This window comes from Helianthus annuus, chromosome 10, assembly GCF_002127325.2.
Source record: "Helianthus annuus cultivar XRQ/B chromosome 10, HanXRQr2.0-SUNRISE, whole genome shotgun sequence".
Taxonomy (NCBI): domain Eukaryota; kingdom Viridiplantae; phylum Streptophyta; class Magnoliopsida; order Asterales; family Asteraceae; genus Helianthus; species Helianthus annuus.
Window position 1 is genome coordinate 144,954,083 of NC_035442.2, and position 25,579 is coordinate 144,979,661.

The following is a 25,579-nucleotide window of genomic DNA, read 5'->3' on the forward strand; positions in this document are numbered from 1 at the left end:
CATCTCCTCTTCGGACTCCCATGTAGTGTCCGAACCTTTTCTATGCTCCCATTTGACCTTCACTTGGTCAATTTCCTTGTTTCTCAAGATTTTCACCTTACGATCTAGAATTGCAATCGGCTTCACCGCATAGTTGAGTCTGTTATCCACTTCGATGTCGTCATAGTGGATGTAAGCTATTTCGTCGGCTAAACATTTTCGGAGGTACGATACATGAAATGTACTATGTATCCCGCTCAGTTCCTCCAGTAGTTCAAGGCGGTATGCTACTTTACTAACCCGTTCAACGATTTTAAACGGCCCAATAAACCTCGGGCTTAACTTTCCTCTTTTCCTGAACCGGATAATCCCCTTCCACGGAGATACTTTAAGCATAACCTTGTCGCCAACCTGAAACTCGATCGGTCTTCTTCTTCTATCCGCATACGACTTTTGTCGATCCTGAGTCGCCTTCAAATGGGCTCGAACCATATCAATTTTCTCATTCGTGGTTCGAACTATATCTTTATGGGCGAGTTCACGTGGGCCCACCTCATCTCAACACACCGGGGTTCGGCACTTTCTACCATAGAGCATCTCGTACGGAGCCATACCAATGCTAGCATGGTAACTATTATTATAAGAAAATTCGACCAAAGGTAGATAAACGTCCCAACTACCCCCGAAGTCGATGATACACGCCCGTAGCATGTCTTCTAATGTCTGTATTGTTCTTTCGCTCTGTCCATCCGTTTGAGGATGGTACACGGTGCTAATGAACAATTTCGTCCCCATTTGCTCCTGGAAATCACGCCAAAAGTTTGAAGTAAACCAGGTATCCCTATCGGACACGATGGATACCGGTACTCCGTGGCGTGCCACTACTTCGTTCGTATAAACCTCCGACATCTTTTCTGACGTATAAGTCTCACGTATCGGAATGAAGTGAGCACTTTTCGTCAGTCTATCTACAACCACCCATATAGCATCAAATCTGCGGTTTGTCATTGGTAGTTTGGTCAATAGGTCCATTGTGATATGTTCCCACTTCCAAACCGGAATATCCAACGGTTGAAGTTTACCGTAGGGCTTTTGGTGCCCTGCTTTGACTTGCAGACATGTCAAGCATTTCTCCACGTACTTTACTACATCTCTTTTTATTTCGGGCCACCAGTAGTTTTGTTTCAAGTCGTTATACATCTTGGTCACCCCCGGATGAATAGAATAACGGGATTTGTGAGCTTCGTCTAGTAGAAGCTTTTTAACCCCACACGAGTTAGGAACCCACGTCCTTTCGAAGCGGGTTTTCAACCCGTTGTTACTGTCCACAAGATCCTTTAATTGGCTGACTATTCGTTCCTTCTTCCAGTTCTCCACCTTCACTGCTTCAACTTGTGCTTCTCGGATTCGTTCAAGTAAACCCGATGTCACAATAAGCTGCATCGATCGCACCCGTATAGGAGCATAATCTGCCTTTCGACTCAGGATGGTAATGTATTTCACAGTCGTAATCTTTCACTGTTTCTAACCATCGCCTTTGCCTCATGTTCAATTCCTTCTAATCGAAGAAATATTTCAGACTCTTGTGGTCAGTAAATATAGTGCACTTCACCCCGTACAAATAGTGCCTCCATATTTTTAAAGCGAACACCACTGCCTCCAATTCAAGATCGTAAGTAGGGTATTTCTTTTTGTGAATCTTCAGCTGTCTCGAGGCATAGGCTATAACCTTGCCTCATTGTATTAAAACACATCCGAGCCCCGAATGTGACGCATCCGAGTAGACAACCATATCATCGACTCCGTCCGGAAAAGTTAATACCAGAGCATGGGTTAACTTTTCTTTGAGCGTTTGGAATGCTCTTTCTTGTTCAACGCCCCATATAAACCTTTCCTCCTTGCGAGTTAACTTGGCTAACGACGAAGCGATCTTGGAGAAATCTTGTATGAATCTCCTATAATATCCTGCAAGCCCTAAGAAGCTTCTGATTTTCGAAGGATTCTTTGGAGGGCTCCATTTTGACACGCCTTCTATTTTCGACGGATCTACTAGCACTCCATCGACACTAATGATATGCCCGAGGAATTGCACCTCTCGTAACCAGAAAGCGCATTTCGAGAACTTCGCGTAAAGTTTTTCTGGTCTAAGTGTTTCTAACACTTCTTGTAAGTGATGCGCATGATCAGCTTCATTCTTCGAATATACCAGAATGTCGTCGATAAACACGATTACCGACTTATCCAACATAGGTTTACAAACCCGGTTCATGAGGTCCATGAAATCAGCGGGTGCATTTTTCAACCCGAAGGACATTACGAGGAACTTGAAATGCCCATACCGTGTACGAAAGGCCGACTTCGGTACATCCTCTTCCTTGACCTTTAACTGATGATATCCCGATCTAAGGTCAATTTTAGAAAACGAACTCGCGCCTTATAGTTGGTCAAATAAATCTTCAATTCGCGGGAGCAGATATCGATTCTTCACCGTGAGTTTGTTTAACTCCCGGTAATCGATACACATACGCATGCTCCGTCCTTCTTTTTCACGAACAATACCGGTGCACCCCACGGAGACACACTCGGTCTTATAAACCCCTTATCTAGCAGGTCTTGTATCTGCGACATAAGCTCTTGTAGTTCTAATGGCGCGAGCCGATACGGCGCCTTAGCTACGGGTTTTGCACCCGGAACCAATTCGATTCCGAATTCTACTTCCTGTTCTGGCGGTATTCCCGCAAGTCTTCCAGAAACACGTCTTCATAATCACGTATCGCCGGTACGTCTCCAATCTTCGGCGACTCTTTCTCCGGTTCACACGCATATATCATGAACGCTTTACATCCACGCCTTATGAGCTTATGAGCTTCTAACATCGAACACACCACGGGATTACCCCCTTTTTCACCATAAATAATAACGTGCTTTCCGCTCGGGGACGTAAGTTTTATCTCCTTACGGAAGCATACGACCTTCGCGTGATGTCGGGATAACCAATCCATCCCGACAACCACTTGAAATTCTCCCATCAACATCAGGATCAAGTCTATTGAGTATTCTTCATCATCGATACTCAACTTGCAGTTTTGGCATACGTCACACACGATGAAGCTCTTATTATCACCTATCTCTACTTCTAAGGGCATAGGTAACTTTGTTAATAGGAATGAAGGATTTCGGATAAATTCGTGTGAAATAAAGGATTTATTCGTACCTGTATCAAACAACACACGTGCGGGAATAGAGTTTACAGCAAATATACTTGAGATCACATCGGGTTCTATCTTTGCTTTTGTTACGGTTAGGTGGAAAGATCTGGCCTTTGCTTTCTGTGCCTCCGTCTGCGTATCCTTTCCATCCTTCTTCCCAACTAACTCCGGGCATTCGGATTTCTTGTGGCCCGGTTGGTAGCATTTGTAACAGACTGAGACTTTTCTTGGGCATAATGAAGCCGTATGCCCAGTCTTCCCACATATAGGGCATGGTTTATCCTTGAAGCGACACTCACCCTTATATCCTTTCCCACAGATTTTACAACTTGGCGACCCGCCTTTCACATCCGACCTCTTCGCCGATTTCGTCGTTCGTGCTTTCTTTGTAGGGCTTGGATTAACATCTTGCGCCCTTCGTTCACCCTGCTCAACTTGCTTTCTCAGCTCAATCTCTCGTTCCCGAGCAGTGTTTATGATCTTGGTGAGAGTCTCGTACTTTGAGGGAGTCATGAACTCCCGATATTTAGCACTCAACATGTTGTAGTAGTAATATATCTTCTGTTCCTCTGTTGTCACTAACTCGTCACAGAACCTTAGTTTATCAAGGAAGATACCCATGATCTTGTCTATTGATTCATCCTTTTGCCTTAGTTGGATGAATTCTTCCTTAATTCTGTTAATGACCGCCTTGGGACTGTGATGTTTAAGGAACGGTGCCTTAAACTCATCCCATGTCATATTCTTTGCCGCTTCAACCCCAATCTATTTTTTCATATTATCCGACCAGTCTTTCGCTTGACCCCTTAACTGACCCGTACCGTAAGCTACGAAGTCACTTACATCACAGTGGGTCCTTTCAAACACTCCCCCAATGTCACTCAACCATCGTTGACATATTATCGGATCGACCTCCCCGTTGTAGATTGGAGGTTTGCAAGCCATGAATTTATTATACGGGCAAGCCTTTCGTTCCACCGACTTGTCTTTCGATTGGTTGAAATTTTCTTCCAACCTTTTGATCTGCTCTTCCACTACTGTGAGTACCGTGTTTTGAATCTTGTCTATAAACCCGGATAGACTATTCTCTATTGCCTTTCCAACCTCTTCAGCAATCACTTCTTTCATCTGTTCGGTGACTATCGGCACCGTATCATCATTACCTTCATCAGCCATCTAGAATCTGAAATGTTTATATCAATTGTTAAACATTTCATTTTATCATCATTCGCATCTCTCACTTAGGTTTAGCCAAGTTCGCAACTTGCTTAAACCATTCGGGTTTGGTGCACTTTCCGGGTTTGAGTGTATTAACACACTCTTCCCATGCACATCAATTCATATCTCTTTTCTAGTGTCTTATTAAAATATACTAAAATGATTTATTCTTACCGGATGTTTGATCAAGCTTCAAACCGAACACACTTTGTCAACAACCTTGAGCTCTGATTACCAACTTGTAAGACCCGTCTCAATTTAACATGATTATAACAATAAAATACGCATTTTATAAATGCAACTTTACAAAAACTTTTGTTATACCAACATTCATACATGTTTAGAAACATTCAAAAGTATAGTTTAAGTGTATACAAGTTCACATTTAACGAAAAAAATAGGATCATTGCGGAAGCTTTAAAAGACATCTGTTCGGTTCTTGATATTCGCTTGATCTTCATCAGGGAGCATATTACGATCACCTAAATTCAAAACCAATATAAAAAATAGTTTTGGTAGCTAAAAAATGAGTTTAAACGAGTTCCAAACATCTAACAACATAAAAAAAAATAATTTTCTCCAGCTTTTGTGTCTCTCGCGGGCCACGAGAGACTAAGCTAAATCTGTCGCGGGCCGCGACTCGCGTCGCGTGTCGCGCTGGTGTCACAGTTCCCCTTCGCGTGCCGCGGGGAAGATCATTTTCCAGCAGGTTCGTATCTGGACCTGCAATTTTTGCCCAACTATGTTTTTTTTTATCAAAATTAAATTTTAAAGTGCCATAACTTTCATTCTACTTATCCATTTTGCATGTTCTTTTTCCTATGCATCCATAATTAAAATAGGGATTCGTTTACCCTCCTTGTTCGCATCGAAATCCGGTTTATAAGCAAATGGATTATAAATCCCTTTTTACAATTATTCGACCCATTTAGCTATAAATTACCCTACATGATTGTTATCAAAAATCGTTTCTAAACATTTTTACCCATCCCGGGCTTATCAAGCATTAGCGTTTCGCTCCCATCACATGGTTTGCACGCGCATTAGCGTCATGCTCGTTGTCAACGTTTCAAGCATGCGCATTTAAGCAATTTCTACAAAATCATTTTTCTAAACTTTTAACCCATATCCAAGGGTTCATTTACATCAAATTTAGCGTGTTCGTTTCCCAGCTTACGCATTCATAATACCCGTTCATTGTGTGACATTCAAGTCATTTCAATACTACTGATCTAAAACATTGTTTTGACCCGTTTGGTTGTCGAGTGTAAACCACCACTTCAATGACATACCAAACTTATTCTAACCATTATTTTGACCCATTTGGTTGTCGAGTGAAGTTCGTCACTTCAATGATATACCAAACTCCTATATTGCACAATGACACCATTAACATAACTACTATCTACGTTTATGCATAATGTAACGAAACCATAAGTTACGTACCTTCAAAGCTTTTCCTTCAAGAGTGCCTCCACCCCGGCTTGTGCGCTCGAAGATTCTATTGCCTTGCCTATAGAGTTCAACCAATAACTTGTTTAGAACTCTTATCACATTATGTTTCGCATAATTCATCATATCATTCAAATGCGTTTTACTCAAAATCTCTACATTTAGGCTTTCATTTAGGCATTTTAACAAACACCTAATGGACATAATTTTATAAAATCCATAATCGAGTTCATGACTAACTATTTAGCCAAGATTAAACATCATTTTCAAGTCCATATGTCTAGCATGCATAACAACACCTAGATTCACTTCATGGAAATCGAATAACACCAAATTGATGATCATAATTCTAGTGTTCATGATCTTTCTACAAAACCCATTTAGCACTTATGTAAATGATTATAATTTTCATGATTCACATCATCAATTCATCAAATTTCTCAACTATAGTTCGTTCCTAAACATGGATTCAACATAGCATCATTCATACATTCAATATTCTAGCAATAATTTCGTTTTCAGGTGTTCATCAAGAAGTTGAGATGGAACCAAATAACGAAATTTGACATACCTTGTGATCCCTTCACTTGGGTGATCACTAGATTCAACTTGGTTTTCGATTTAAATTTGATTTGCCCTTTCAATTTGATGAAATTGTGCTAGTTAGGGTTTGAGCTCAAGAACTCCTTGGCTCCTGTAGAAATCCCGACCAGAACACACACTTAGGTGTGTGTTTTGGTGTTTTATTTTTATTAAATTAAAACCTCTTTCTCTTTTGCCAACTTTAGCCCCTTAACTATTCAAGTTTTATAAAAGGGTTATTAACCAAGTTTTTCTTTATTGTTTCAAGGCACATAATTAACTAGGTAAAATTTTTCCTAGTTATTTTATCCTTAATTGTAGCCAATGATCTCTAGATCAAGTGGTGGAAGACTTGCATTTCACTTGAGAGATGCAAGTTCAACTCCCATTTGGTGCAGAGTGAGGCATTGGTGGGCAATGATAGGAGACCCAGGGAATCATGGGTTCGATCCTTGAGCCAAACGGGTTTTACCGGTAATTTCACTGTCGTGCCTACGGGCGGGTGGGTTACCGGGTTTTCTCCGGAATTGGTGGTGGACTCGAGTTACTCTCGGAGTACTCCGTTTGGTCCAGTAGGTGCCCCGAGAGTGCTCGGGATTGATTCTGTTGGCCGTTCAAAAAAAAAAAATATCCTTAATTGTGATCAACATATTTATTATGGTTATTTATTTAATTTCTAATATTTTCGGGGTGTTACATTAAATCTGATCATGTGCAAAGCACATGAGGGTAGAATTGTCTTTTTACCCTATCCTTTAAAAAAACATGTAAAAGAAAAAAAATTATATATCATTTCTCTCTCACACACTCCATCTCTCTCTCTCTAAACAAACACACACTCTCTTCATCCTCTATACCACCACCTCCTTCCACCGCCACCTCCTTCTACACCACCACAAATCCTACCAAGCATAAATATCATGCCTTCGATCAGTAACTACCCATATTAAAATCTCCATTAAAACCTTAAATTTCACACTCAATTTACAGTCTCACAAATAAAACCCAAACTTGCATCTCATCATAAAATCTAAGACAAAAACATCACTTGCATTCACACATATCTACAAATTGAAAAAAAAAACACCCATCATCAATTTGCAGCCTCACACATGATTTGAAAAAAAAATATTAGATCCATAGTGTTGAACAAACATAGCGACGTGGCAGCAACTACTCCGGCGGCTGCGGTGAGTAGCAACGACGTGACGGCGGCAGCAGCATCTTCAGCGGCTGCGGTGGAAGAGTGAGTGTTTCCGACGTCTGCGTTGGTAGGGAACCCTGGTGGAGGTGATGAAGGGTGGTGTAAGGTTGGTGGGTGAAGGTTGTTTGTATGAGAGAGAGATGGGGAGAGTGGTGGTTTGTAGTTGTTGGTGGTGGTGGTTGGTGGCTGGTATAGAGAGAGAGGGGGGGGGGTAGAGAGAGAGGTATAAAGAGAGATGCAGAGATGGGTTATATTATATTATATTATATTATATTATATTATATTATATTATATTATATTATATTATATCATATCATATCATATCATATCATATGGGTAAAAAGATTTAATTACCCTTGTGTGATCTATTTTAAAAGAAAAATATAACTAGGTTAGGGTTAAAGGACATAACGTGCAGGATTTTAAAGCATTAAGTACAAAAATCATAATTTTAAAGACAACGGAGATCACCTGAAATTTGGTATAAAGATAAGGGTTATTGGATTTTATCACCCCCAACTATCGGCCTTTGGTAATTGCCACCCGCAACTAACACTTTGACACCACGGCACCCCCAACTTGACTTTTAGTTTGTGCTGGCACCACTCAGTTAAATCTTTACTAACTGGGTTTGTTTCTTATCCTACGTGGCACATAGTTGATGAGTTAGACATGATTACGTGGGAATGATGTGTCACTCTCCCTCCCTCCACACCTCCACCTCATCTTCCCCCTTATTTCAGATCTGAAAAATGAATTGGATATAAACAACTGGTGGAACTGTTCGAGCCGACTTGAAGATCCGACTTGAAGATCCGGCGTTGATGCTTCCAGCCGACGAACTGTTCTCCGACGGTAAGCTTGTTTCGCTTCAATTTCCGGTTAAATAGCCGGTGGAACTGTTCGAGCCGGTGGAAAGAGCTTCTCGGATTCGGAAAGCTTCAAAAGCAATAGCAACACTATTAAACCAACTGATAACAAAAGAACAAAGTCGTTAGCGTCTTATCAATTTCCTGGTTCATTGATTATTCAAAAGTTCATTTTTTGTATGATTTTTTCTCCAAGGTTCCTCTGCAAATTTGGTTCTACATATGGTTGATGTTGGAGGGCGAATGAAGGAAGGAAGAATATAAAGCTGCAAACCATGTAACGGGTGAGGGATGAGGGCGAACAACAGAGTCTTCGAAGTGCGATCGCCATGGCCATCTTCAGCAGCTAATGGAACAAAGTTACATGGTTACATGGTTGATGGTTCTACAAGATGTTTATGCCAAAATTTGCATCACAAGCAACCCTGAAAAGTCAGTCACCACTCAAACCATCAATGGTGGTGGTCAAAATCCGGTTTTTAACGAAACCCTTCAAATCAATGTTCCGACGATTGATTCTTCACTTAAATGTGAAATATACATGTTGAGCAGGGTGAGGAATTATCTTGAAGATCAATTGTTAGGGTTTGCTTTGATCCTTTTGTCTAAAATCCTGATAAAAACGGAAAGTTAGACAACGAGTTCACTTTATCTTGAAGAAGATGACGATTGATTTAGGCATAAGGGGGAAGATGAGGTGGAGGTGTGGAGGGAGGGAGAGTGACACATCATTCCCATGTAATCATGTCTAACTCATCAACTATGTGCCACGTAGGATAAGAAACAAACCCAGTTAGTAAAGATTTAACTGAGTGGTGCCAATACAAACTAAAAGTCAAGTTCGGGGTGCCGGATGTCAAAGTGTTAGCTATAGATGACAACGGCCAAAGACCGATAATTGAGAATAATAAAATTCAATAACCCTAAAAATAAAAGACAAAACGTGAAATTCACTCAAAAAAAAATCAGCTAGTTTTGTTCACCTCAAGCTAGGTTATGAACCGCCTCATCTAAAACAAACAAACAAACCCACTTTCACCAACAACACCCGACCCACTTACCAAATCATATTCCCTTCTTCGTTCCTTCCTTCCTTCTTATCTTTCCTTTCAGCCTCTTATTTTCCACAAACACAAAAATCATTTCTAAATCCAAATAAACCTTCTTCTTTTTTGCAGATCTACTTATGGAACTCATCGGCTATGCTTCCACTTTCTCACTTTAATCCCACCTTCTACGATCCAATTTCACCATTTTATCCATCCAATCAAACCCCAATCGATGTCTGTAGAGCGATCATTCGAAGCATGGGAAGAAGTACAACGTCACGGCCTAGATCTAGCCGACAGATTAACCCACGGTTTCACTGACCTCATCCACTCACACATCACCCCGCCATCCTTCAACTGGCCAAACCCTCACCCACCAAAGCTATTCGATGTCGAATTCAATACCCAATTGGTGGAACATGATTTCAGGATGTTGGTTGACAGTACTAGCAATGGGATTAATGGGGTTTCTGCGATTTTTGATATAGGGAATAAGTTGGGCCAGGTTGGGGCGGACTTTGGAGCGAGTTTGAATGGGGTTGTTCAGCAGTTTGTTAGGCGGTTGCCCGTCCCGTTTCGGCATGAGGAAGATACGGTTATGTTGAGGGTGGATGATGGGGTGCAGAGGGCTGCTGATTTGGGGATTAGTATGCAGGTTAATGAGGATTTGGGGACGATTGCGAAGCGGTTCAAGGAGTTCGGGTTTGATGAGATGGAGACGGAGACAGGGAAGGGGAAGGATGAGTCGGGTGGGGAGGAGGTTGCTGGGATTAATTTGAAGGCTGCTGGATTTTCGGGCCGGAGTCAGGTATAATTGAGCATGTGTGTGCGGTTTATTACATTACAGAACGATAAATTGTTGCGATAATGGAAAAAAACAAGTCTAATCGTTGTATTTCTCGATCAATGATTGCATACAGATGCTTATGTTTATATACTTGAAAACAATCAAACAAATTCAAAGTAGTTTCTTCGTATGTTTTAAAATTTATAAGCGTTACATGTATAGGTTATGCGTGTTAGGGATTCGGGTTGCACACATTTTTATCATTTTTTTTAGTTTTAAAAATTTATAGGTTCGAAAAATGAATGATTCATTTTGTTCTACGTGTTATGCAATATTTAGCATTCTGCATAGATCTTTCCCTGTGTATATATGTATGTGTGTGTGTGTATTTATATTTTGAATTTGCATGATGAGAGTTAGTGATACATTCTGATTACGAGTTTGTCTGAATACAGGGAGTTCTTAATTTTTCGACAATGTTTGATAGTCGAACATGTGGTCTAGAAAGTTCTTTAGCCGCAAGGGGAGACATCTGGAGGATTGAAGCATCAAATGGCAGTTTAACTTCCGGAAATGTGAATTCAAATCTTTTTCTTGTTCAGCTTGGACCCGTCCTCTTTATCCGTGACTCCACTCTTCTTTTACCGGTTCATTTGTCAAAAAAACATTTACTTTGGTATGGTTATGACAGAAAGGTATAATCAACAATCATTATCTAATGTTATTTAGTGATCTTGAAATTTATGTATTTGAAAAACTCATTCTTGTTAGTTAATTGTCAGAATGGAATACATTCTCTTTGTCCAGCTGTGTGGTCAAAGCATAGAAGATATTTATTGATGTCAATGTTGTGTCTCAATCCCATGGCTTGTGTAAGTGCGGTCAAACTCTTGCTGATTGTATTATAGTTTGAAGCTTTGAGCATAACAAATGGCTATCACTCGTTGCAGACGTTCATGGATTTGCAGTTTCCAAACGGTCAGCTCACGTACGTTGCTGGTGAAGGCATATCCACTAGCGCTTTTCTACCCCTTTTTGGCGGTCTGCTTCAAGCACAAGGGCAATATCCAGGAGAAATGAAGTTCAGTTTCTCATGCAAGGTGAGTTATTAACTTTTTATTAGGCTTGTAAATGAACCGAACGAACATGAACAGAGGGATGCTCGTGTTCGTTCATTTAACTTTAACTGAACAAGAACATAAACATATAATCGAACACCATTTTTTGTTCATGGTTGTTTATTAAGAAAATGGGCATGTTCGTGCTTGTTTATGTTCGTTCGTTTAAAACCTAAACGAACAGGTCACGAACGTAAACGAACATAAACAAACAAACTCATACAAAGATAATTTAACAAACAATAAACAACACAAATGAACATAAGTGAACAAACATAAAATGAACACAAATGAACATAATTGACTAAACATAAACGAACATAAAGTAATTTTTTATATAAATTAGTGATTAATTACGATAAATTCCATTGCAAAACCCATTTTTATTACTAGAAAGCCCAATTACCAATTAGTTATATTTATATAAGTAGTTAGAAAATTCCTTTTATCTTTAATATTCACATAAGTATAACTACTTATGTATTCAAATTGAAAAGAACATAAACGGACGTTCACGAACATAAATGAACAAAAAATTGTGTTCATGTTCGTTCGTCTATTAAATAAATGAACTCCTCTCCGAACACGTTCATGAACGTTCAGTTCGTTTATAGACCTACCTTTTATGCAAATGCAAATTTGAAAGTCTGATTTTTATTAAAATTTTTAATATAATATTCTGTTGGCAGAATAAATGGGGAACACGGATCACGCCCATGGTTCAATGGCCTGCGAAATCATTTACATTGGGGTTTGAACAAGCTTTGGCTTGGAAACGATCGGGTCTCATGGTGAGGCCTACAGTTCAGTTCAGGTATGATCAAATCAAACATGGTACACCACATCCCCAGAAGCGTATGCATGTGTGATGTGTTCTTAATCGGCTTAATCTTGTATTTTGACCAGCTTACATCCGACAATCGGTGGAAGCAACCCTGGACTGAAGGCAGAACTTGTGCATTCGCTAAACGAGGAACTGAGTCTCATCGGTGGGTGTTCTTTAGTTTCACACCCTACTGCTTTTGCATCAGTGTCGGTAAGTTTCTTGAATGATTGGACTTGTTATAGTTATGTTTTACCTTTTGGTTCTAAGACCAATGTTTTTTGTATATGCAGCTAGGTAGGTCAAAGTGGAACGGGAATGTTGGGAAAACCGGGGTAGTATTGAGAGCTGAAACACCCCTTGGGAATGTCGGCCGGCCTTCGTTTTCCATTCAGTTAAATAGTGGTATTGAATTTTGATGACGAAGAATACGGTCTTTATATTGTTAAGTTTTAAAGCTATATGGGTTAGTTCATGTATATATATGTGAAGTTGTGAACATATGCTTTGAGTTTGAGCTACCACCTTTTTTTGTACGACTCTGAGCTTGAAACCATGTTCGGATGGTAGCGCATATGTATTCCAGTTGCTGTTTGGAAGATAAATGAACAATAAGTCTCGTGTATACTCAAAACTAGTTCTTGTACTTGTAAAGTAATTGGAAGTATGTGAATGTGTTTCAATGAAGGGATCTTGATATATATCCAGAATAAACAGTAGGAAAGCCTATATCGTGGCACGGGTAAAAAGATTCGCATATAAGGCCTAATATGATTTATGAAATGCCTATTGTCATCAATGCGTGACTGGCATATGGATATGATATGGTACGTATCACAAAGTTGGTTATACCTGGGGTGGTACAGGTCTGGCGATGACTATGTTTTGTAAAACCGGCAGCAACTCCTTTTGGAACAGGGCAAGTACGATTGATGTTTCTAGGGACTATGGGGACAATGGTGAAGGAGAAACGGCTGCTATTGAAGGTGGCACGTGCTTTGACGCTCAGTGACGTGTGGTTGGTAGCGGTGGAGGAACAACTACGCGTGGCAGTGTGTCTGGTTGCGGATTGATGTCATACTCACGAGGCATGCTTGGCGGAGGTTTCCAGTGATGATGGCGGAAGGTGTGGAGATGCAATGGTTTCATTAAGGAGCAAACACTTGGAATTTAGAACACAGACAAGTGGGTGACTCGGGTTTATTTTGTACCGAAAGCCTTAGACTTGATATCATGTGAAGAACTTTTTTTTTTTTTGAGCAACCAAAATCACCATGCTTGCCTTTTTGTAGGATTTGAACCCTAACAACTTAATAGAGGAATACATCCCATTATCACCAAGCTATATCTTGGTTCTTGGAGACTGATATCAAGTAAAGTAAATGGAAATATCTAAATGTATTCTAATAAACGAGAACCGTACTAATAATAGACCAATACACATTTAAAAAAAAAAAAAAGTAAACTTCATTAAAACACAACTCCAGCTCAAACGGTCAAAAGGCCAAACAAAAACAACACCCCTGACCCAAACGGGCAAAGGGCAAACAATTACAACATATACAATGGGTATTTACACCAATCCGCCCATCTAATAAATTTACAGGACGATCTATTTTTAACCCAAGCGAACGCTCTCGATTTTATCTCCCCTATAATATCTTGCGAGCTTCGTCTAATCTGATTGAAAACCAACTCGTTCCTTCCTTTCCAAATGCACCAACATGAAATAATCACCAAGCCATGAATGATTTTCTTCGCTTTCTTGCCCATCTGAAGAAAATTGTGGATATCCAAAATGTCTTTGATATCGAAGATATATATCGGTGGAATTTTGCACCAAGCGCTAAACACCGGCCACACCCGATCAGCCACCGAACATGCAGTAAATAGATGCTTGACCGTTTCCTCATAATCTTCGCAAAAAGGACACACAGCCGATGTAATATCCACGTTCCTCCTTCTTAAGTTAACTCTCATAGCTAGTGTTCCCTCTCCAAGCCACTATATTACATTTGATAGGAACCCATTTACACCATTCAAAGTTAGGAAGGTGGCTTGTCCCTCTATCTGCAATCAAAGCCTTTTTAACGGCCTTCACCGAGAAACCATCCTAATTGCCATCGTTCCAAGGCCACCAATCCTTCTCATTGGAAAGCATCACCATGTTGAGAACATCTTGACATTCCTGTCATTCCTTAAGCTCAGCCTCCGACTCGGGTTGTCTAGACCACTTCCATAGAACACTTCCATTTCCACGGTTCGTTTCCATTCTATCTACAACCCTGCAAGTTTTAAACAATTCCAAACCGAACAAAAGTGGCCATCTTTCCATGAAAGGAATATCACCCACCCATAGTGGTGCACAAATCGGGTTTTCTGAATACCCGGTTCCGGGTATGGAACCGGGTTCGGGTACGATCGGGTTCTACAAAATCGGGTATTGACAATACCCGGGTCGGGTCCGGGTTTTATATAAAAAATGTGTACCCTATATACCCGGGTTCGGGTAGGGTTCGGGTCGGGCTTTCTAATACACGGGTATTATAATACCCTATTTTCGGGTTCGGGTAGGGTCGGGTATGGATCGGGTTGGGTTCGGGTATGCCTCGGTATTCATTTTTTTTGGATAAATGATAGAAATATAAAATGCAAAACCTTTTTATTTCGTAAAACATAGAAATACATGACACCTAAATAATCATTGAACCGGATCGAATAAGATGATGAATATAGATAGCTTCGAATAACTTGATCGTCTTCATTTATTGTTCGTCATCAAAGACCCGTTTTATAGGGTATAGACAGGGGCGGACCTATAGCTTATAAGGGGTGGCGTCCGCTACCCCTTGGTCGGAAAAAATTTGGAAAAATTAGTGTAAATTTTGTAAAAATTTGACGTTTTTTCGATTTCGTTACGGCTTATTTATAAAACGTTACCCCTTGGTCGGAATCATAGATCCGCCACTGGGTATAGAGATACAATGTAAACCAAACAAATGATTATAATACACTTTCTAACGGGTATATAGCCGTTACAAAGGTACAAAACTCGAAAAAACACAAAAAAACGAAAACACCTGAACAGGGTATTGGGAAACCCGAACCGGGTATTGAAAAAACCCGGTTCCGGGTGCAGGTTGAAACCGGGTACTCGTAAAACCCGGGTTGAAAACGGGTATAAAAAAACCCGGTTCCGGGTTCGGGTTTTATAACAGAAATGCATACCCAATCCCTACCCTATGGGTAGAGTCAGGTTCGGGTTCGGGTATAAAAAACCCGGGTTTTATAAGACCCGGTTCCGGGTTTTATTTTATGGTCCAGATCCAGGTTCGGGTTTTTTGTGCACCACTACCCACCCATGTGTCAATCCAAAAATGGATCTCAAGCCCATTACCCACCTTACCCAAAATCAAACAATTTAAACCCTTCCCGGTTAATTTTATTTTAGAAATCAATTTCATAATATTTTTCCAACACCCCACAATGCTACCGTTAAGCGGAAGGAAGCTCCTATGGTTTATATAATGATAAGCTTCCACCACCTTCCTCCATAGATTTTGGTTTTCTACCCTATACCTCCATCCCCACTTAAAAAGGACCTCATTAACCTCTTTGAGTCTGTTGATACCCAACCCCTCTTTTATCTTGGGTCAAGTGACCTAATCCCAAGCTACCCAGTTTATTTTGTTATTAACACAAGATCCTGCCCAAATGATTTTTTTCATTTTAGCTTCAAGAATCTTAATAATGCCGACAGATACATTATATAAAGAAAAATAATAGATAGGGAGACTCTCCAGCACTGAATTAATCAGAGTAAGTCTCCCCCTATCGATATAGTTTTAGCTTTCCATACCGACAATCTTTTATCAAAAACTTCAATAATCGGGGTCCAATTATTAATTCTATTCGTATTAGCCCCCAATACACATAACCACACACTAATAAATGTAAACAAATCATAAACCTGAATAAATTTACAATAATTATACATTATGAACGTAATTAATACATGTAAAATTCTCATTAAGCATCATACCAATATTTAACAAAAAAAAAAAAAAGAATATGCAAAAACCCAAAAGTTAAATTTTAAGGACATCTCTCAATAAATTAAACTCATATATGCAAATCATTTAAAAATGAACTGCTATAATTCACAGCAACAAATTCTGAGGAAGAATGTTGTTCTTTAGACGGACGAATCAACCCACGTACTATCAGCCGACGTGCCTGGTCTTTGACTATCCCCTGAGGCAATGGAGGTAAGTGTTTGACTGTCTTGTGACAGCAGTTCAAAAGCTCTAAACCTCATGTCAGCATCCATTGCACCCCGTTTCACAACTTGTTTTTGAATCGGAATCTTTCCTTCCAGCATACTCACCACTGTTGACATGGCGGGTCTAAGAGTCGGTGACGGGTTGGTACAAAGAAGAGCTATGTCCAACATCCTCAATGCCTCTTTTTTTGAGTAGTTTGAACCCAGCCCAGGGTCCACCAGTTCAAGTAGGTTTTCTTGCTCTTGTAACACATATGCCTTCAAGTTCAACCAACACAAAAGTCAGCCGGTTTTCGTTTATACATTGCTTTTTGGTCTATAATTATATAAAATTTAAATGTTACCCAATCAAGAAGGTAGACAAACTCCTCCTTTGGCCGATAATTTGTATTACTTTTCCCGCTCACAATCTCTAATGCAACAATTCCAAAGCTATAAACATCTGCTTTATCTGTCAAGTATCCTCTCATTGCGTATTCTGGAGCCATGTACCCACTGCAAACCACAAGTTACACCATTAATATCTCACAAACACGCATATTATATAATATGGATATATTATTATCAAACAACAATATAAGAGCAGCCTTACATTGTTCCAGCAATTCGTGTGCTGATATGTGTGTTCTCTTCTTCATCAAGTTTGGCAAGACCAAAATCTGATATTTTCGCGTTAAGTTCCTTATCTAGAAGCACATTAGTCGCCTTTATGTCTCTGTGAACAATTTTCAACCTCGATTCTTCATGGAGGTAAGCTAAGCCCCTGGCTACTTGTATACATATCTTTTGTCTTGTTGTCCAGTCTAAATTTAGCCTCTGCTCCTCTTTACCTAAATACGAAATGACCCATGATAATTAAATTTCAATAACTAGGATATTACGGGAATATTAATGTTGGAGTAAACTGCTTACCAAAAAGAGCGCGTGCAAGACTATTGTTTTCCAGGTATTCATATATCAGTAACAATTCTTTTCCTTCTATACAACAGCCAAAAAGCTTAACGAGGTTTGGATGTTGTAAAGCCGATATCATGCCTATTTCAGTCACAAATTCACGGTTCCCTTGTTTTGACTTTGACGAGAGTTGCTTAACTGCGATTTCAGAACCATCTGAGAGTACACCCTACAAGAAAAGACGAAGCAATAACTATTAAAAATTACATTTACAATGATTTATTTATGTGCAATGTAAGTTAATATCCACCTTGTAAACGGGTCCAAATCCCCCTTCACCGATCTTGTTTGCAGGGTCAAAGTTATGTGTAGCAGCTTTGATTTGTCGCAGACTATAATAACCCGTCTGTAATTCAAGAGCTCGTAGTTCTATGACGAAAATGATCATCCGAATATTTTAGTAAAAACGGAAAGTTGCTAGTGATTTTTTAAAAATAATTCTGTAAAACAATGTTCTAACCTTTGTCTTCTTTATCCCCGCCCAGATAACCTTTCTTCCAAAGAACAAATAGAATCAACGCGACAAATGCACACGAACCAATAACGATTCCAGCTATTGCTCCACCAGAGAGCCCGTCCGTAGGTATTGCAAAGTCTATATAAAAGATAATAAATAAGTTTACGTCGTTCATCATGTAAAATAAATAAATAAAATATCAATGAACTTTATTATTTTATTTTACTAACTTGGGGTGACTGTGATAGCAGATAGAAGAGGCCCGTATACGCCCCGATCTGGAATTGCAGTAGTCCCCTTCCCTGCCCAGTACAAGTGAATCTCTAACGTGCTACCGTTAACACGAATATCCTCAAAATCCATTACAATGCCCCTTCCAGTACCATTAGCTTTTTCCCTTATGTTGAAGTCTTTCCATAATAATTGCCCCTATATAAAAAAACAAATTATATTTGTAAGTGTATTGTGTATATATGAGGTTAAAATGCCATTTTCGTCGCCGAGGTTTGACCAGTTCTGCGACTGTCGTCCAAAGGTTTGTTTTTTCCGCATTTGGATCCAAAAGGTTTGAAATCTTGCCATTTTGATCTGGCTCGTTAACTCCATCCATTTTTCTTCGTTAAGTCAGGGGTATTTCTGTCTTTTTTGTTAACTTAAAGGACAATTCGGTCTTTTTCACAAATCTGCAGCGAGTTTACATAAAGTAAAAAAGACCGAATTGCCCTTTAAGTTCACAAAAAAAGACGGAAATACCCCTGATTTAACGGAGAAAAATGGATGGAGTTAACGAGCTTGATGAAAATGGCAAGATTTTCAAACCTTTTGGATTCAGATGCAGAAAAACAAACCTTTGAACGAAAGTCGCAAAACTGGCCAAACCTCAGGGACGAAAATGGCATTCTACTCTATATATGATCAAAATATACAATCTGAATAGTGTCACCCACTTGGATTGATATATCAAAAATACGCCTTCCAAGACCAGTAAAATCCGTATTATCTGTGTACTGTATTTCAGCAAAGTGGAGGCGTACTCTATAGCTACCACTTCTTAAACACAGTCCATAATATCTGAGGGAAGTAGGAGAAAGACGGGCGCTTCTGTATATTTCATGATCGGTCACATTTGTTATCGGGGCTGCGACAAATGGTGCGGCATCACTGCCCAAGAAATTACCGTTGCTGCTATAAGCCCATCTCTCAGAAGAAGAATAAAAGTATGACCCTTCTTTGCTTCCGTCTTCTTCGTATTCATTTCCCTCAAATTCTACTCTGTTCCCACCACAGTTTATAAATAAGTTATAACCTGAAATGTCAATAGAGAATAATATGTAAGATTGGAGATAATAATTGGAGTTATGGGAATACAAATTCACAGAAGGAAAATGATTTACGGTCGGGGTTCCTGCTGCAAGTAAGTCCGTCCGTCAAACACCAAGTGTTTCTACATGATACATTCACGTTTAGAATGACTGTAAAAAACAAAAATATCAACAAAAACATAGTTTCAAAGGTTGGAGACAGAAACATACGGGCCCGTTGGTTCTGAAGGTGAAAGGGCAGAAACTAAATTCCTGCGAATGTATTAAAAGCGACAAAATAAGTGAATGTAAAAATGAACAATAGAATACTTTCATGTGGTAAAGGTTATGAAAACTCACAAGCTAGATTGCTGACAACCGCTTTGTTGTGTTCGTGTAAAATTGTTGTAGGATAAGTCACTGTAATGAGAAGTAGGTGATAAAATTGTACATCCAATGATAATTAATTAATTATATCAAACAGTACTTAATTAAGGATGGAGAATAACTAACATCTTTCTATTGCCAACAAATGCCCACGCAGGAATGTTTCCAGTCAGCGAGTTATTGTTTAGAAACCTGCACGAAAAATATACAGATTTTAAAACTAGACAGGAAATAAAAATGCATTATACATCATGAAATTAATATCTTCTGATTAGTTACATACACAGTGTCAAAGTCCACAATCCCAATTGAATTGGGCACTTGACCATCCAACATGTTGAAGCTTAGGTCCCTGCAAACAAATGGTTCAGATATATAAATAAAAAGGAGAATGATCAACATTTTCTTTCTTGAAGATCAGTGTTAGTAATTGAGTCATTGACTCACAAGTTTTTTAAAGCCGTCATCTGTCCTATGTAGTCAGGTATTGAACCATTAAGCATGCAATTTCTCAGGTGCCTGCAAGAAAATCAATTAGAAAAACTAATCTAACTTTCTGTTAATAATGAAATCAACTCACAGTCTAATCATGCGAGTCATATTTCGCAGATCAGGAAAGGTTGAACTTGGTCCAGTCAAATCTGTTATCCTCCTGAAAACCATTATACAAATATGAAGTAAGATATTGGATATATGTTTGTATCTAAAAGCACCAACTTACAATTAAATGATGGTGATACAAAGTGAACTCACAATTCTGTTAAATTTGTCAACAGCGATATTGTAGAAGGGATAGGTCCCTCCATTGATGTTCCTTGCCAATCACTGCACGGCAATATGATACAATAATACATTAATATAATAACTATTCTTTAGAAGTAAAGCAAGATAATACTCACAGTCTTGTGAGTCGTGTCCAGTTTCCGATAAAGCTAGGTATTCTCCCAGATAATGTACTCCCATCTATCCTACTGCAAGTGTTGTAAACAAGTATTAATCATCAAGATAAAAGATGTGATGGATGACTAAAAGAATATAATGATTTCTACTACTTACAAATCCTCTAGATTAGTGAGATTTCCAAATGATTCAGGAATGGTTCCAGTGAAATTATTTGCAGAAAGAAGGCTGCAAGAAAAAATTTTATATGTGAACATTTACAGGTTTTATCATTTATGATAAATAAATATAAAATAAGAGGTAGTTTTACATTCTTCTTAAGCGAGGTGCACGCCCAAGGTTTGAAGGAAGCTGTCCGTCAAGCAAATTGTCTTCCAAAACTCTGTTATGAGGTTCCAAATGTAAGAGTAATTAAGTAGAAATTGTGATGCATTATAAGACGGATCGGGTAAAGTAGATCTTTACTTACAGTTCCTCAAGTGTTGCGATATCACCTATTTCACTAGGTATTGGACCACTAAGTCGGTTTCCCAAAAGACTTCTGTAAAGAAAGAAATGTCAGAAGAATGTTTTGAATGAAAGAAAAGAGGTAATGACCAAAGGAATCAGTAACTCTTACAAAATGGTAAGGGGAAGTTCACCAAAACGTGCAGGAATACTTCCATTGATATAGTTGCGAGATAGATCTCTGTGACAAAATATAAAATCGATTAGATGGGAATATAAGATAACCTTCAGAAAAACTGTTTTCTAGAAATGCATCATGTTAGGATGAGGATCAATACATAACACTAAATTATTGCGAGAACAAAAAGAACAACTCTAAATCACTTATAATTTATATTAATTGTTCATATTTTGCAATTTTATGTTTCTTACGTTTATATGCGTATATTATGTAGATAGAGAAACCATCAAACTAGTTTTTTACATCATAGCCAACATGAATCTAGGTAATTTAACCTATATATGTAGGTTATATGATAATTGTTTTTTTTTCAATTTTTTTGAATTCCAAGAATAATAAGAAACAATAAATATTACATTTTTAACAATTTTAAAACTTTTAAGGTTGGTAAATATGAATGATCCACTTTGTTCAGCGTGTTCTCGCAATATATAGTGTTTTGCATTGCTCCCTCCCCTTGCACATAAACACGTAAAAATTATATGCAATGATATAGACGCTTAATATAAAGTTAAAAATGCACACTTACAATTCTTCCAGAAAAGTGAGATTTGCAAATTCTTCTGGTAGAACTCCAGTCAAATTAAGCCCCTTTAACTGGCTGAAGTTAAAATTTTCAAATTTATTAGTGTAAAAGATATACAGATAACTGCCCATACATGAATTATGCCATGCGAGTTACTACATTGTACTATACAGTATACAACAGATTCTTACATATTTGTAATGTGGCATTCTGTGGTGTTACAGGTGCAGGTTACATTGCTGCCAAACCTAACCTGGTTTCGGTCGTTCCGAGAATATGTTATATTAAGACCTCTACCTTCGCTGCATGAGTTTCTAGCAACCTGCCAATCGCTATACTGTAGTCTTGAGGCTATTGTCTGAAGCGCTTCAACTATTGTAGTATCATAAAAAGAAAAGAGAAATTAACGATTGAAAACTATAAACAAGTGTTGAAAATTAAAATTGGTGACAAGAAACTACAGATTCATGATAAATGAAAATTTTAACGTTAAAAACTTAAAATTAAACCCATTAAATAAAGAAAAACATATCATCAAACGAAGTCTTCCTGGTTAATGTTTATGCATACACAAGCTGTTTACCGTATCTCTCATTCGAATATGGGATTACAGATTTCTTCCTCAACCGAAAAGGTGAACGGCTATAGTATAATGAGTGATTTTTGTAGTGAAATATAAAAGTTCATGTGATCTCTTATAACCACATTATGATCTGTATAACTTACTCTGCAGATTATTTACATGCTAATCAACAACATAAATGTTTTAGTATTCAACTGTTTAAAGAATACATTGCATGTCCTGGTCGAGGGTATATCTTAGATATATGGTAGATAACTTTTTTTTTTGGGAACAGCTAGCTCACACCCACTCCAAAACCTACTGCTAAATATACACCAATGTCCACCATGATACTAGATTACTAGAACACTCAACCACTCGAGGAGGAACACCTTTTTAACACACATACAAGCTCTTTGGTATTAGGTGGATAATATATTTGAATATATCATGTTTGACTAGAATAAGTCATTTAATAAGAAAATATTCATATTTGATTGTTTGACCAGATTAGACCAAGGGCAAGCAGCCATGCTGACATGTAGGGTCAATCCATTTATTTATGTGACCAACTAGATACAACCCATTCAATCAATTATCCAATTGTTGACATGTACCAGTTCAAAAAAGAGTGACCAACTACCCTAAACAATAACACGAAGTGGTCAAAATATTGTAGCACCTTTTGTTTCAAAATATTCATTAAATATAACATCCACTTTCAGGTATCTATTTGCTCCCTCAATGGATGTTAATGACTATTTCTACGCCACCAATTAAAAAAAAAGGCAGAAAGAGAAATTGTTGTCCATATGAATCAAAACAAAACTTGATTTCCAAAAGTTAGCAGGAGATATTAAATTATTAACAATAATGATAAAATACTCAAATTCAGATAAACAAAGAAGACTACAACTAGAAGAAGAAAAAATGACGCACACCGCATATTTTCAATTATCCGGCCGGCATAGCACAAATAATTAACAGATGAATTTTCAACAACCAAAACGAAATCAATCAAAAAGCAAAAATAACTGAAAGAAGAAATCAGAATTTCTGAAATCAATACGACGTCGTTTCAACTTCAACTCTTTAACAGTTAGTTAACACACATAGTCTCACACACACACAAACGATCGAGGTAATAACCAGATTACACAATGTTTAAACAATAGTTTATGCCTAAATCAACATTATCCAAACGCAAACATCAAATTCAGCTAATTCTCCATAACAATTCATATATTCAGAAAACATAAAACCAAATGAATAAAAAATACGAGTGTTAAACCTTCTTCAACCGGCAAAAGTTGAGCGGTAGATCTGAACTCATACAAAAACGGCAATAAGCATACGGTGAACGTGAGGAGCTTCAATCCGGCGGTCGCCGGTGCAGGTGGCCGGTGAGACGACTTCATTGCAGCGTTTGTTTGTGAGAATTTCGCCGGAGATGTAGAAGAATAAGACGATGAGAGTGATTTTTTTTGGAACGGTGAGAGTGATTTGAGAGTTAGGGTTTTATGGAGTGTGACAGACAGATTATGAAAATTAGAATGGAAGGATATGATGAATATAACGTGTTAATGTTTTGAGTTGAAAACTACAAACTGCTGCATTATGCTACTGTTGAGTTTGACCGGTTTCAACTAAATATCGCGGGATGATGCTGACTTTGGCTTTTTATTTTACGGTCAATGTAATGCAACTTTCACATACTATTCACCTTTATTCTTTTTTTTAGCATGAGTAAAAAAATTAGATGCATCTTTTAGAAAGAAAAGAAAGACTTGATTTCTTATTTTCCGTTTTCTTCTCATTCTTGATAGTAAACATAAAATTAAAAAGAGTTAAATGTCAGTCCTTATTGTTTTAGTCTAAGTATTTCATTTTTGGTTTGTGGGTCCAAAAAGGTTTCGTCGTTGCCATTTTAGTCCACTAAATTAACTTCATCTATTATTTCTATTAACGAGAAGGGTGATTCGGTCATTTTATATGGCCGAATTGCCCTTCTAGTTAACAGAATTACATATAAAATGATTGAATTACCTTATCGTTAACAGAAATAATAGTTGAAGTTAACCCAGTGGACTAAAATGGCAACGGTGAAACTTTTTTGGACCCATAGACGAAAAATGAAACATTTGTATTAAACTGGCAAAATGACTCAAAACACAGGGACTAAAATGACATTTAACTCAATTAAAAATAGTTTAAGCATTTAGAGCATCCACTATGTGGAAACTGGAAAATCCACAAATCTCTACAAACTACAACATTATTGTCACGTATAGATTTTAGAATTTTCCTAAAAAAAATCTTCATTTTTACACAATGTATAAAAACCTCTACAAATTTCGTTAAAAATAATAAAATTATATATATCTTTCCCGTATATAATATAAATGTTTGTGAGAGTGAGGAGTCACTCTCCCGTCTGTTGTTCGTGATTCCGGACTTTTCGACCGGACTTCACCAACAAACTGGCTCACAATGTTATCGGACTTCTTGTCCACCTCATCCGGGCAGCCTTAACAAACCCACATTGTGGATGCTCCCACGTTATGGGTGCTTTTATATCTTAAAGGATGATTATATAAGAAGATGTGTTAAACTAATTATTTAGCTAAGATGTCAACAAAACAATAAAAATACTATAAGTTAGAAAATAAATATATATGAAAAATCATATTTTATGGAGTAAATTGCCAAAATCGCCTCTAAGGTTTGGGTATGTTTGTCATTTTCAAACAAAACAATTTTTTTGTACAATATAGTCCTTCATTTTTGGGATTTTTTGTCATTTTCATCCAAACATCTAATTTGCTTTATTTTTTTTATCAAATATTTGGATGAAAATGACAAAAAATCCCAAATATCAGGGACAACCTTGGCAAAAAAGTCAGACGTTTGGATAAAAATGGCAAAAAATCCCAAAAGTAAAGGACTATATGGTACAAAAAAATTGTTTTGAATGAAAATGACAAACATACCCAAATCTTAGGGACGATTTTATCAATTTACTCATTTATTTATTGTGATTTCTATGCATGTGCAGTTTATATATGAAAAGAGAATAATTGCTTATTTTGTAACTTTTGCATTCTAATTTATTTAAAATTCTAAATAGTCTAGTCTCATCTTATTAAAACCGAAACAGAAGTGATCACATCCCCTCTCATAAGTCACAAACCAACCAAATAATTGATTTGTTTTCAGTTTATTTTTCAACACA

At 37.9% G+C, this 25,579-nt stretch overlaps 3 protein-coding genes across 3 annotated transcripts; 1 reads left to right on the forward strand and 2 right to left on the reverse strand.

The window, feature by feature from the left end:
* Positions 1 to 2,690: 2,690 nt before the first annotated feature.
* LOC110882807 lies at positions 2,691 to 3,929 on the reverse strand. Its single transcript, XM_022130736.1, has one exon. It carries the CDS (start codon positions 3,927 to 3,929, stop codon positions 2,691 to 2,693), a length of 1,239 nt encoding a protein of 412 aa, XP_021986428.1.
* A 5,640-nt stretch (positions 3,930 to 9,569) lies between these two features.
* Positions 9,570 to 12,989, forward strand: LOC110885940. Its single transcript, XM_022133682.2, has 7 exons — positions 9,570 to 10,370; positions 10,805 to 11,044; positions 11,132 to 11,221; positions 11,300 to 11,449; positions 12,157 to 12,281; positions 12,374 to 12,503; positions 12,584 to 12,989. The coding sequence occupies exons 1-7, from the start codon at positions 9,795 to 9,797 to the stop codon at positions 12,707 to 12,709; spliced, it is 1,437 nt and encodes a 478-aa protein (XP_021989374.1). The 5' UTR covers positions 9,570 to 9,794; the 3' UTR covers positions 12,710 to 12,989.
* Positions 12,990 to 16,244: 3,255 nt separating this feature from the next.
* LOC110885939 (probable LRR receptor-like serine/threonine-protein kinase At1g53430) lies at positions 16,245 to 23,954 on the reverse strand. Its single transcript, XM_022133681.2, has 24 exons — positions 23,639 to 23,954; positions 21,977 to 22,157; positions 21,789 to 21,860; positions 21,191 to 21,259; positions 21,041 to 21,112; positions 20,882 to 20,953; positions 20,728 to 20,799; positions 20,571 to 20,642; positions 20,425 to 20,496; positions 20,252 to 20,323; positions 20,119 to 20,190; positions 19,955 to 20,023; positions 19,798 to 19,863; positions 19,645 to 19,704; positions 19,516 to 19,557; positions 19,378 to 19,427; positions 18,931 to 19,289; positions 18,214 to 18,412; positions 17,987 to 18,121; positions 17,777 to 17,895; positions 17,485 to 17,695; positions 17,165 to 17,402; positions 16,917 to 17,067; positions 16,245 to 16,830 (listed from the first exon to the last, which is right to left on the reverse strand). Exons 1-24 carry the CDS (start codon positions 23,763 to 23,765, stop codon positions 16,486 to 16,488), a joined length of 2,997 nt encoding a protein of 998 aa, XP_021989373.1. The 5' UTR covers positions 23,766 to 23,954; the 3' UTR covers positions 16,245 to 16,485.
* Positions 23,955 to 25,579: the final 1,625 nt, after the last annotated feature.

Coding starts and splice junctions, on each gene's coding strand:
- LOC110885939 (XM_022133681.2), bottom strand. CDS start 23,765: ATGAAGTCGTCTCACCGGCCACCTGCACCGGCGACCGCCGGATTGAAG. Junction 19,705..19,797: donor TTTGTTGGCAATAGAAAGAT/GTTAGTTATTCT, acceptor TTCTCATTACAG/TGACTTATCCTACAACAATT. Junction 18,122..18,213: donor TGCTATCACAGTCACCCCAA/GTTAGTAAAATA, acceptor TCTTTTATATAG/ACTTTGCAATACCTACGGAC.
- LOC110885940 (XM_022133682.2), top strand. CDS start 9,795: ATGTCTGTAGAGCGATCATTCGAAGCATGGGAAGAAGTACAACGTCAC. Junction 10,371..10,804: donor GATTTTCGGGCCGGAGTCAG/GTATAATTGAGC, acceptor GTCTGAATACAG/GGAGTTCTTAATTTTTCGAC. Junction 12,282..12,373: donor AGGCCTACAGTTCAGTTCAG/GTATGATCAAAT, acceptor TATTTTGACCAG/CTTACATCCGACAATCGGTG.
- LOC110882807 (XM_022130736.1), bottom strand. CDS start 3,929: ATGACATGGGATGAGTTTAAGGCACCGTTCCTTAAACATCACAGTCCC.